At 41.1% G+C, this 12681-nt stretch overlaps 1 protein-coding gene across 1 annotated transcript in view; it reads right to left on the minus strand.

Moving 5' to 3' along the window:
• Positions 1-12681, minus strand: part of PARD3B (par-3 family cell polarity regulator beta) — a 1162664-nt gene that overhangs the window by 540964 nt on the left and 609019 nt on the right. Inside the window, exons 7-10 of the mRNA XM_075530369.1 lie at positions 9822-9947; positions 6180-6532; positions 2852-2991; positions 518-646 (exon numbers count right to left, since the gene is read on the minus strand). Coding sequence (XP_075386484.1) covers positions 518-646; positions 2852-2991; positions 6180-6532; positions 9822-9947 — 748 coding nt within the window. The remainder of the gene's footprint in view (positions 1-517; positions 647-2851; positions 2992-6179; positions 6533-9821; positions 9948-12681) is intronic.

Here is a 12681-nt window from a genome sequence, read left to right on the forward strand (position 1 = left end):
GCTTCTCCAGCCCTCTAGGTTGTATCTCTTTTTAACATACTGAAGTATTATTTAACAACCCTCTTGTCAAAAATCTTCGTCACCATTCCAAGTACTTGGCTATCATTTTATTCTCATTTAATCCATAAACACTGTAGAAGTTGGAGCACAAGTGGTTTGATGATTGTTTTCCATAGGGCCTAGTACATGGTAGAGTCTCTCTCTCTGTGTATGTATGTGTGTGTCTATGTATGTCTATATACATATACCTAGTCAATATTTACATATGTATATGTACTCAATGCATATTTTATTGACTCATATGCCTTTCATTAGTTGCTTCCTTGGAAATGTTTCAATTTATGTTCCGGACACAGTATTTCTGTACCCCCAGCTCACTGTACAAGCTATTTCGAATGGTGATGCTCTAAGTGAGATAAAACATTTTCACAAGTTAGATGCAGCTTTTGCAGATCTGGGTTGGATATGAAGAGCAACTTAGGTCTGAGCGTTATGGGCTCTGAGACGCAAGAATTACCAGCTCTCGAGGAAGACAGTGGCCTTCATGGCGGGCAATGACCAGTGCTGCCGTCTCTCCTTGCTTGGTACTCCTTAGCATGGCCACAAGCTCCTCCTGAGTTCTTCCGGTGACATCTCTGCCATTGACCTAAGGAATGCAACCAGGTGAAGAGACACAATGACCGCACTGTCATCTTCTACCCTAGCTGGTACCCACACGTAAGCAGCTAAATTGCCCCTGTAACCCATGAAGATCTGAAAGATGAAAACTAAACACATGGGCAGAAACCAACCACTTTTCAAATACCAATAAGTTGACAACGATCATGGTGACACGTGGTTTCAAACACTCAGGATTTGGTCACATCCGTGTTTGTTCAGACATCTCATTCTTAGAAGGAGCTAGTAAACTGAAAATATGACAGAATTATCCCTCCAGTCACTGGATAGGGGGCAATTTCAAAGAGAGAGCAGCATGTTTTTCTGCCTAATTCAATGAGCAGAAGGGAACCATTATATGGAGCAAATTCCCCTGGAAATGGGAGTCATTGGATGTTAGTCTAGCGTCTTCTCTGTGATTAGAAAATTACCATCATTGGGTTCTCACAGGTATTTGGGGATGTCAATCTACAGATAGACGTGTCCCTTGGTGTGCCTTCTTGGATGACCAAGCACTGCATGCAAACCTACGCTGGTGCCTCCATGCCAGCGCAAGTGAAGAAGGAATGTAACCAGCCAGCTTCCCGTGACAATGGCTACTTGGGACAGAACTTGACAATGAACGTGCAGCCACGATGATGCCACCAAGCAAAGCTAAGTGGAAAAAAGCAAAACCAGAAACTCTCCCTTGCTTTGGGAGCCACAGTACTTCCCTATGCCACGTCGCTTACAGCTGTTTCCACTGCGAGCAACACAGGTGAAATCAACCGGAAAAAGACCGGCTCATCTGCACAGAAGGGTAAAGAAACTCTTGCCAGAGCCTGGATATAACTTTGAAATGCTTATCTCTAATTGGGAATATGATGAAATCCTGGATTTGATCCAAATACCCCAGAGACCCAAGACGTGACAGAGAAAATGTGCTAAGGAAAAAAGCTCAGTGTCTTTTCAGTCCTAGATCACGGATCCTATTGGGGACTTAAGCGAAAGTTAACTGTTTGTTAACTAGCTCTAGAATTAATTAAAGTCCCTATCCTTCCCATGTCATTATTAGTGAAGTGTATATCAATCCTTATTAAAAGTAACGATTATTTCCCTGGTGGTCTAGTGGCTAGGATAAAAGTAACGATTATTTATAAAAAAATGCATAAAGGCAAATAAACATGTATTGCTATAAAATCACAAACTATCATTGTATCCAAATATCAACTGTGAAGCTTCAAAGAGGATATCAAAAATGTTTATGCACAAAGGGAAATTGAAGATGATGGAATTTCTCCATGAACTTTCTGAGGTCCCCTCTTACGTTTCCTGATAGGACTATACACTTCTGAAGGCGGTTTTTCCAGCCAAATTCTGTACTCTGGCTCATATCAGGTGAAAACAGCAGTTTTGACATCTTTGAGGAACTTTAATTATATTCCTTTGAAATGTCCTTTGGTTTATGGCAACAAAAATAAACCTGAAAGGTCAAACTCTGGGCTTCGGGGTGGATAGGGCAAAGTTTCCCAGGCATGGTGAATAGGTGAAAATTTCCCAAACAAAATTCTTGTGGTGTTCAAAGCCGCAAAACAATCTCATGGTCACTGCGTCAATTCTGCCTCATTGCAGCCCTGCAGGCAGTCAAATTGGCTCAGATGGTTTGTAGGCGGTGCACTTTGTGGAAGCCATTACAACTTTCTCCTGTAAAGGAGCTGTTGGGTTTGAACTACCAACTTTAAGTTTTCTGCCAAGCAGTTAAGCACAGTGCCTGCACTGGGGCTCTGTACAGACAGGTAGCTGGCGGGTAGATGAAGGGAGGAGAGAAGTGAGGAGGGAGGAAAGGAAGGAGCGAGAACTAAAAATATTGACATACGTATGTGTTTATATACGACTCCCATATGGATAGATGGGTGATAGGTATGCAGGAAGATGGAGCTTCAGTATCCCCCAAATGAGTATTCATGACATTTACATTTGAATAAAGAGCCCTGGTGACATCGTACCCACAAACTGGGGTTCAAACTCACCAGCTACCAGCTACTCCTCGGGAGAAAGACAAAGCGGTCCACTCCCATAAAGACTCACGGCCTCAAAGGCCCTACATAGGGTGACTTTGAATGGAAATCAACTACATGGCAGTGCAGTTATAGATTTATATATGTATTTATTTGTCAAGCAGTATTTTATGGAAGGCATTCATTCCAGGTCATACCTCTAGAATTCTGTCCCCTGATTGCAGGCGGCCATCTTTAATAGCTGCTCCCTTTGGTAAAATGTTCTTCACAAAAATAGGGCCAGGACCATGGATGGAGGAGTCTCTTGTAACCACAGTGAAGCCAAGCCCTTCGGGACCTAGAATGTAAGACCAGGAAAATAGACGGTCACCATACGCTTGAGTAATAATGCATCTGCAAATAAATCTCCCTATTTTAGATACATGCAGACAAAGGGAAGTATTTACACTCCAGAAGATTATAAATATGCTTATTATTCCAATACGGCGTTACTGCCTGACCCTACATGTATCAGAGTGAATTTAAGGTGAAACACAGGTGTGTAACACATGTTTATTAACATCCTAGAAGAAATGACACATTGTGATGTTATCATGTTCTGCTTTCAGGAAACCACAACCAGAGTCTATGCTCTAAGGAGAAACAAAGAGCCATGTGACATAGTAAATCCGGTCGGACTCTCAATCACTTGCGTCAGCCTGTGGCTCACGTTTCCCCTCGTGCTCGGTCGCTCTGACTGCTGCATCCCACTCTCCCATCACGCACTCTTGCTGCTCCGGTCCTCCTCTCTTGCACCTTCCACCTCTCCCTCCCAGCATATCTTTTCCAACTAGGAGGAAATGTCCTCAGCATTGTAAAACTGCTTCTGGCAGATGTAGTTAGGTCAAAATGTAATATCTTATTATTTTCTCTCCCTTTAGATCCATTTTAAAACTGTGTTAGTTAGAAAAAGAAGAAGTGAGAGGCAATGCACCTGATCAAGCCCTGGTGGATCCCCTCTGACCATGCACCAGGGATGGAAGAGCCGCGCTCACATGCAGAATGCATTGGGAAGCAGAAGGTTGCAGATGCACTGAGGTTAAAGTTTAGCAATTTATCGTTTTGACCTTCCCCATGATTCATTTAATTTTTTTCTAGTTGTTCATATTTTCTTTCTTTTTATTTTACTTTGGTTTTCTTGTTAGCTTTTTGTTGTTGTTATTTTGTTTTTTAATGTTTTTTTTTCTGTATATGAAAGGCAAGATAAGGCAATCTATAGAGACAGTAACTGGATTAATGGTTCCTTGGGAGAATGCAAGGGGAAGTTGGAGGGAGGTAAAAATGCTGAGTATAATATTGAAAAAAAGTTCTAAAACTGATTGTAATAATGATTCTACAATTCTTCTTGATGCAAATGAACTATTGAATTGTATGGTATGTGAATTATATGCCAATCAAACTGTTGGAAACAATAAATAACATTGCTCAGGAGCCCTGGTGGCATCGTGGATTACACAATGGGCCGCTAACCTCCAGGTCAGTGACTGAAATCCACCCCTGCAGAAAGATGATACTGTTGGCTCCTATAAAGATTTACAGCCAAGAAGCCCTATGGAGCAGGTCCACTGCATCCTGCAGGGCTCCTATGAGTCAGAGGGAATGCTATGGTAGGAGGTTTGGGGCTTTATGTCTGTTTAGATACTTTCATCCTAAAAAATCACGTTTCCAATCTTACTGCTTCTTCAAAGTTTCTGTCACCAAGGACTTCATTCATCCTACTCACAACCATCAAATCCATGCTCTCAGGACTCTACAGGACAGGGGTGAACTGCCTCTGTGAGCTTCTGAGACTACAATTTGTTAAGGGCGTGGAGAGCCCCCTATTTCTTGCATGGAGCAACTGGTAGTTTTGAACTGCTGACCTTGAAGATCGCAGCCAAACAGGTAACCATGACACCACCAGGGCTCCTAGACCCAAGGATCTTCTCAGAACCATATCCATTAGTTGTTTTTTTTTTCCATCTTTGATCTTTCTCCTTCTGAAGCTTTGATACTTTCCACCGACCATTTTCCAACAGTTAGCCCTACTCCTTTGCTTCCATGTTACTTTCAAAATACCTTCCTGCCTCTCTATCCTGCCAAGGTTGTCATTCCAACTCTATCCATTGTCCTCCCACATTAACAATGATGTGGCCGGCAAAGATCTGTCCTGGTCCAAAGATCTGTCCTTTTCTTTAGATTTTCTCGCTCGACCAACTCTCTCTCCCCGCGGAAGAGAACGGGACCTCCTTCTGTGGCCCTGCTGTCAGCTTCCTAGAGAGTATCACACAGTCCATCTCAGCAGCATTTTAAATGCCATCATGTCCTCCTTTCCCGTCCTCAAGCCTAACCTTCTGATAAACCTCATCTTCTTAGAATTGGAAGTAGCCATGATTTTTAATGTCACATTCTGTGTCAAAGTCACCTTTCTAAAAAATCTTCAAAGCAATTAAACCCTCTTTTGTCTACATTGTCAGATGATGTTTATAAGAAATGTAACTGACCCATTTAAGTAAAAAGCAAAATTTCTAAGAATTCAAGAGCTTTAGAATCTTCTAGTCAACACGTCCTTCCCAGTAAAAATCCTTAAAAGTGAACCAACCAAAAGTCAAAGGATTTTTTTCAAATTAATGTCTAGATTCTAGGTAGATAAATAATATCAATATATGAATTAAAGATACATAATATACATGTATATAATATATGTTTAATAGATACTATGACGACCTTCAATTATTTATTTTTCTATTAATTCAGACAGATGCATGAGATCATTTTACTTGCTTTTAAAATGATATTTGGAAAAACACAGAATTTAGAAGGGTACAGGAAGGGACTATAAGGTACAGGTTACAAAATGAACAGAAGCATGGAAGTGTATATGACTATTTGTGTATATATAATATTCCATAAGTACATATTTGTACACATGATCTAGTTTCCCTGATTTGTTTGAAATGGATGTGATATTAAGAACCAGAAACAAGATGGCACATATTCTTTGAAAATAAATATCTTAAACGGTTTCTAATTATGAAGTGGCAAAATTAATAATTACATGTTTATTTCTCAAGGAATGAAGTTTTACGGACCTAAAATGATTTTCCTGAACCAGAAGCAATATGCTTTTGATCTTGGGTTAAAAGACACTTTAGAAACCATTAATCATGCTTGAAACAACTGAAGTTCAGGGTCTATTTAGTGTTAGGTTGTAACATAACATTAGCGAACGTCTATCTGGTTTGGAAAGATTCTTTTCACTCCCATCTCTTTCCACCTCCATGTCTTTATTACTTTTTGTTTCAAATCATCTATACTCTTCGGAAGAAAAGAACAAGGAAGTAGTATAAGCTCAAGAAATTTCGGTTATCTAAGTATACACTTAAATCTATTCTGTGATGCAATTAAATACAAGGAGAATTAACTAAATTAGCCTTAATGCATTTCTCTTAACCAATTTTACATGCTACAATAATAGAATGCTATTAAGCATAATTTAATAATTACCTTTCTTTAGGTCAATCTTAATTCTCTTTGAATTTTTCTTGCTGCCAAACCCCATGAGAGGGGAGAGAGAGGGCGAAGATGGGTGTCTTCCTTGTCTTGGTATCCGGGGGCTCCTGGCTTGCTGTAGGAGAGTTGATGCTTCCACCTCTGGGCTATGTGTTCCTATCAGACTGACTGCCTTTATTCCCGATTTTCCGTGGACAGAGGGCTTTGTTCTCAGAATGCCATCACTGTTTCCAAAAATGTGAAGGGGCCCAATGACAGATTTTTCATAGTCTTCACGGTTTGGGGGGGGAAGTACATGGAGAAGTACACTTGGAGATTTCATTGCTTGACGGAAAATGTCTTGAGCCCTTAAAAGAAAAAAAAATGTCTATTGAAAACCTTTTCGGCAAGTCACTTCCCAGAGTCTACTAGCATTCTGGCAGAGGGAAGTCACAACTATATAGGAGACATTATCAACATTATTGGCAATAGGACTTTACCAACCAAATACTAGCTACCATGTCTTCTTCCCTGCCCGCTGGGTGCCCTGCACTGGCCTAGACACATCATTAAGATGAATGATTCTCTAATTTTCTTTCTTTCTTTCTTTCTTTATTTATTTATTTTAACACCCATGCATGGCAGGCAAACCTAGAACTCGTTTTGCTAACGAGGAAATTGAGACCCTGAGAGACTAAGTACCTTGCCCAATGACCACAGCTTTTAAATATCTCAAGACATGAAAATCTACTGAGGCGTGATCATTGAAGTAAACACGGAAGTTTTCATTTTCATGGGGAAAAATCACATTATTGAATGGCTTATCAATGGAGGGTTTTAAATGGCTGGCCTTCTCAAACCTGGCGTGTGCTGTGGGAGTCCAATCCGACACGGTTGCTTGTTCGTGGATGGATGTTAGTAGGGGCTTCAGCTATGCAAATCAGAGCCCTGGTGGCACAGTGGGTGGAGCACTGGCCTGTTAACCACAAGGTCAGCAGTTGAAACCCACCGGCTGTCCTGATGGAGAAAGGTGATGCTTTCCACTCTGATAAAGGCTTACAGGCTGGGAAACCCAAAGGGACAGTTCTTCTCTGCCCTGTGGGTCACTATGAATCCGAACTGACTTGATGACATTGAGAATTTGGTTGGCTATGTGTAGATGTCACCCTGGATGACCAATGCAATGAGATCACTTACTGTCATTCGATCAGCGTACCTTGTTGTTTTTTCCTTAAGAGAACTAATTTGTTGCATATTTTAATCTTCCTGTCCTAATACTTTTTGTGTAGATATGAAGGGCATTCAGAGAGTTCAAGGAAACATTCCTTCATGGTTTCATTCAACTTTTCCTCAACTGTTCTGAAACCACCTCGGGCATACCTGCGTACGGCACACCACGTATCATAAAACATATAATGCAAATGCATAGGCATGCATCTGAGGGGCCCCAGTGGAACAGCGGGTTATGCACCGGGCAGCTAACAGCAAGGTTCGTTTGATTCCACCAGTTGCTTCTCAGGAGAAAGAGACACTATTCCGCTCCCATAAAGCTTCATAGCCTCAGTAACCCAAAGAGGCAATTCTACTCTGTCCCATCAGGTGAGTTGGAATCAGCCGGATGACAGTGGGTTTGTTTTGTTTTAGCTTCTTAATGTTATATATTCATAGATTTATATAGTATACATTTATATACACACACCTCTATGTGTTTATATACACACTCAAAGTATGTGAACCTACTTATGGTAAACATGTATGTGTGTATGTATGCATATACTATATAAATCTCTCCCTGCCATTGAGGCCACGCTGTCTCATAACTACTCCAGGTGCGTTTCTGACACTGTAACTGTTTACAGGAGTAGAAAGCTCAGTCTTTCTCCTGCAGAACTGCTGGTGGTTTTGAACTGCCGACCATGCAGATTGCAGCCTGATGCTTATACCACCATGGCTCCTTATAAAAATGTATTAATGTATAATGTATGTCTATATAGTAACATAAACTATAATATGTAATAAACTATGATTATGCACACACATGCATTTTTTTCTTCTTTATATGCCCTTCGACTAGATAACACAAAAATCTAACTTTTCCTAAATTGAGATTTAAGTGAAGGGGTTAAAGGGAGCATGGTGGGAAGCTCTTGAAGAGCAGCTGGCTCCGCTGGAGGGCCAACATTTTCAGACCTCTCTTTATCCTTTTGATTTCTTAGAACTCAAGGGTCATGGAGGAAACTCTAGCCGCCACCCTGTGATTAGGACTCATCTTGTGATTGTGATCGGGAGAATAGCCCCATGGTGAGGCGGGCAAAGTGAGAAGATAGATGGGTAACTGGCCGGAAGACTGTGGCACTCCATACTAACCCTGGGCTGCCCATCGCCACCCGTACTTGTCCTGAGAGAAAATACATTGTAATCTTGCTTAAGCTGATGTTATTTCAGATCTCTGTGTTTAGCAGTCCTATCAGAGAATATAATTCCAACTGGCCTTTGGCGGCTTCCTCTATGGGAGCTCGTAACCCCCCTCATTACAAGGGGGACGGGCAAGATCCACATAGGCAGTCCATCTTCTCTGCTCGGTTCCCCTCCTCGGGCATTGCCTCCTATTCCCTAATTACCATGTATCCTTGGGGAAGTCACTGGACTTTATGCACCTCAGTTTCCACCTCTATAAAATAGGAATGATTGTATTCCCCATATACTTATTAAGTCCTTGTGAAAAGGTACAGTGTATATCTAGAAATAATTATTGATAACAATTATGGTTTGTCTGTTATATCATCATTTGAAGATATTATTTTAAGTTTAATTATTTATTTTTAAAATCATTTTCTTGGGGCTCTTACATATAACAATCCACACATCACTTGTATCAAGTCCACTTGTACTTGAGTGGCCATCAGCATTTTCAAAACATTTTCTTTCTACTTGAGACCTTGGTAAAATTAATTCTCTTCGTTTTTCATTTCTTAACTAGTGACTACAGAGAAGACATTCCACGAGCTCTTTAGGTCACAAACTACAGAGACTGTGAGAATAAGAAATAGTAATACTGATCCCTTTGCTTCAGAATCCCTGTGCCGTCTGTCTGTCTATCTATACATGTGCGTGTTCAACAAAAATGCTCTACCCTGGTTTGTAGGCATGGGGATCTACTCCCACATCATTTTCACATGCAGTCAGAGAATACAATTTTTGAGAGACAGTGTTTGTATTCTTTTATGTTCGGTACTGCTCTCTCTTACTCAGGGACTCCACACCAACCGCTCTCCCAGATTCTTTAGTTTAAGATTACTGACACCAAGTAAGTTAATTAATAAGCTGAACTAACAGTCCGTGAAACGAGTCATTAACTATCAGCCTAACTGACCCATAGGCCAGGAAAAACAAACCTATCCAGAGCTGTGCCCGCACGACAGCCAGGCAGAAGGGACGCTCTCGTCTGTCTTAGCTCGCTCAGAGCTGCCAGGACATGTGGAGGCCACCTTTCAGTAAGCGAAAACACAACATTCATTTGAAAATGGATGTTCTGGAGGTCATTCGTAGGGGACTGCCCGGAAATTCTACCTACAATTTCGATTGTAATGAGATCAGTAATGATTGTAAACATCCAGGGAATCAATAAAGTGAGGAAAACCAGGAAGAGCTGCTTACTGAGCGAAGGTTTTGTCTGCGAGGTCCACGTTGTTGATTTTCACAATGCATTCGTTTTCATGAAAGAGCCCCTCCCTCTTGGACCTGCTGCTTTCCTCAATGCCTCGCACGAAGAGTCCTAGAATCCTAAATGCAAAATGCAGGTTGAGAGCGAAATACTGAATACGATCATGCTAATGATTATGCTAATTATCTCTCCACTTACAACTATTCAGAAATAAGTATTGATTTGCATTTACAAAAGGGATGATGCCTTATATTCAGACAACTATTCAAGTTCACAGTTAAAAATATACCAAAACAAAATAACTTCACTGAGAGAAAAAGCCCGTCAAGACAAATACACATACCAACACAGAGCACATTAGCCTGTGACCTCATTCCTCATGCTTCCAGTAACTTAGAAAAGGCTAATACAGCTCAGTGGATTTGAAGAGACAAAGGCTCCTGGTTAGAAGAGAGCATCACAAATCATGGTAATAACTTAGTGCAGATGGTACCTTGATGTTTTATAATGGGAGGGAATTAAGTAGTCACTTGAATTTTTTTAAACAGTGTGACTCTCTGCTCTGGTAAGTTGCATATGAAGAAGCAGACAAATATGTAGGTGAAGATCTTACTACTTCAACCCCTTTTCGGTTAGTGCTGTGAGAGCAGGCTTGTGCTAGACATTTTCTCTGAGCTCAGCAGGGAAAATGTGAGACAGGGGAAGGATCAGAGTCAGGAAATGTGGTCAGAACAGACTCGGGAGTCCAGTAGAAGTTCCAAAGCTGAAGGGCACAGTGGGTCTGGAAGTTAGGGATGAGTTGAGAGCCATGCTGGTGTTGTTGGGTCAGCTATGGACTGCTGATGACTAGATCAGAGGTTCAAACACATGAACAACTCCACAGGGAAAAGGTGAAACTATCTACTACTATAAGGATTTCCAGGCTTGAAAAACGTTTACAGGGGTTGGAATCGATGGGAGTAGTACAGGTAGAGGGAAGTAAGGGGTCCCGGTGGCAACATGCTTAAAGCACTTGCCTGTTAACCAAAGGTTCAGTAGTTGTCACCCACCAGCAGCTCCACAGCAGAAAGATGAGACCGTCTGCTTCCCTGGAAGTTGTGACTTAGCAAATCTCATGGGCCAGTTCAACTCTGTCCTATAGGGTCACTATGCGTCAGAATCAACTTGACGACAGTGGAGGTGGTTTAGTTTTTTATAGCAAGGATTCTCACAGAGGATGATTAGATATCATGTGTTTGTTTAAATTGGGTTTGTATAAGGAGGCGTGTGGCGAGAGAGACCAATGCCACAGAGAGGGGTCTTGAACACCAGCAGATGAACTCCTTCTACTGAAAACTGAGCAAGGTCTCTCACGACCCTCTGTCTCTGCAAAGGGGAATGGCAATTACGAAGGCAAGAGTTTGGGAAATTTCAACAAGGGAACCAGTAGATTCTGGGAGGATACCTAGGGCTCCTCTACTTGGGACTATGTATCAGTCAGGCATCGTGAGCACGAAGAAGAAAACAAACAACCCCAAGCCTATGGCCATAAGACTAAATTAACTTTCCACACAGGCATAAGCAAGCCTGTTGCCATCAAGTTGATTTTGACTTATGTGTGTACAGATCTATGTATAATGTGTGTCCGTGTACACATGTCTGCTGCTCTGTTACGTATCAGTAACATCAAATTACTCAAAGAAATGGGACTTGTATATTTTAGCTACTTATCATTTTGAAGGTTATCATTGTTTTTATAACAAGGTATTCACTATCCCTGAGACCAAGAAAGAAAAATGGTATGCACTCCAAGAAGAATCTCTGAACTCAGAAAGAACAATTTCCACGTTTCTTGCCCTTATTTTTCTACTTTGCCATTCTCTTTGGGATAGGAACACTGTGTTCTCTTACATAGTCTCTTACATTTCAAATCTCAGTAAGATATGAGCATGTTGTATACATACATAATAGGGTTAACCAGAGAAAGGGCAAAGTGTAATGATAAGGAATTAGCCCTGGTGACACAGTGCTTATGAGTTGGGCTGCGAACCATAAGGTCAGTAGTTTGAAACCACTAGTTGCTCCTTGGGAGAAAGATGAGGCTTTTTACTCCCACAAAGAGGTAGGCATCTCAGGAACCCCCAGGGGAAGTTCTACCCTACCCTATGGGGTCACCATGAGTCAGAACTGACTCAGTGGCAGTGAGTTTGATCTTTGTTTGGGGTTTCTAAGGCTTGAGTAGAAGAAAACCTCTCCTTTGATTGGGAGGAGTGGAACCTCTCCTTGCAGGGCCCCAGGTCCTGAGCTCATGCAATCTTAAGATGTCCATGGGAAAGATAGAGGCTATAATGCATAAAACGTTTCTACTTCAAAAGCACTCATTGGATGCAGTACCTTCTTCAATAGACAATAGCAATTAACCACGCTACCTAGTGTAGGCTTAGCTCAGAGATAGTGTGCCATGTTCCATGACCTAGTTACAGCATGCTAATAGATTAGCCAAGCATGCCCGATGTGAAACGGAAGAGACACATGTACTATTTGATAAAATATCTGAATTCAAGTTAATATTTCAAAGATACTAGTGCAATATCTCATAATATAAAAATACAACTATTTGACATGCAATAAAAGCAACCCCTCCAAAAAACCCCAAACTAAAAACACCCCTTCATAGGAATGACTATTATATGTTCTCCTAAATTAAATAATGCTCTAATAATTTTGGTGTGTGTGGGGGGGTTCTCATTAAGGTGGATTCACAATAGCACGATCCATTAGAACGCTCACATGTGGTCACAAACTAACTTATGTAAGTGATATTTTTTAAACAAGCATTCAAGTCTTCCTTTAATTTAATTCTGTACATCATCA

The sequence above is a fragment of the Tenrec ecaudatus genome, chromosome 13 (assembly GCF_050624435.1).
Source record: "Tenrec ecaudatus isolate mTenEca1 chromosome 13, mTenEca1.hap1, whole genome shotgun sequence".
Taxonomy (NCBI): domain Eukaryota; kingdom Metazoa; phylum Chordata; class Mammalia; order Afrosoricida; family Tenrecidae; genus Tenrec; species Tenrec ecaudatus.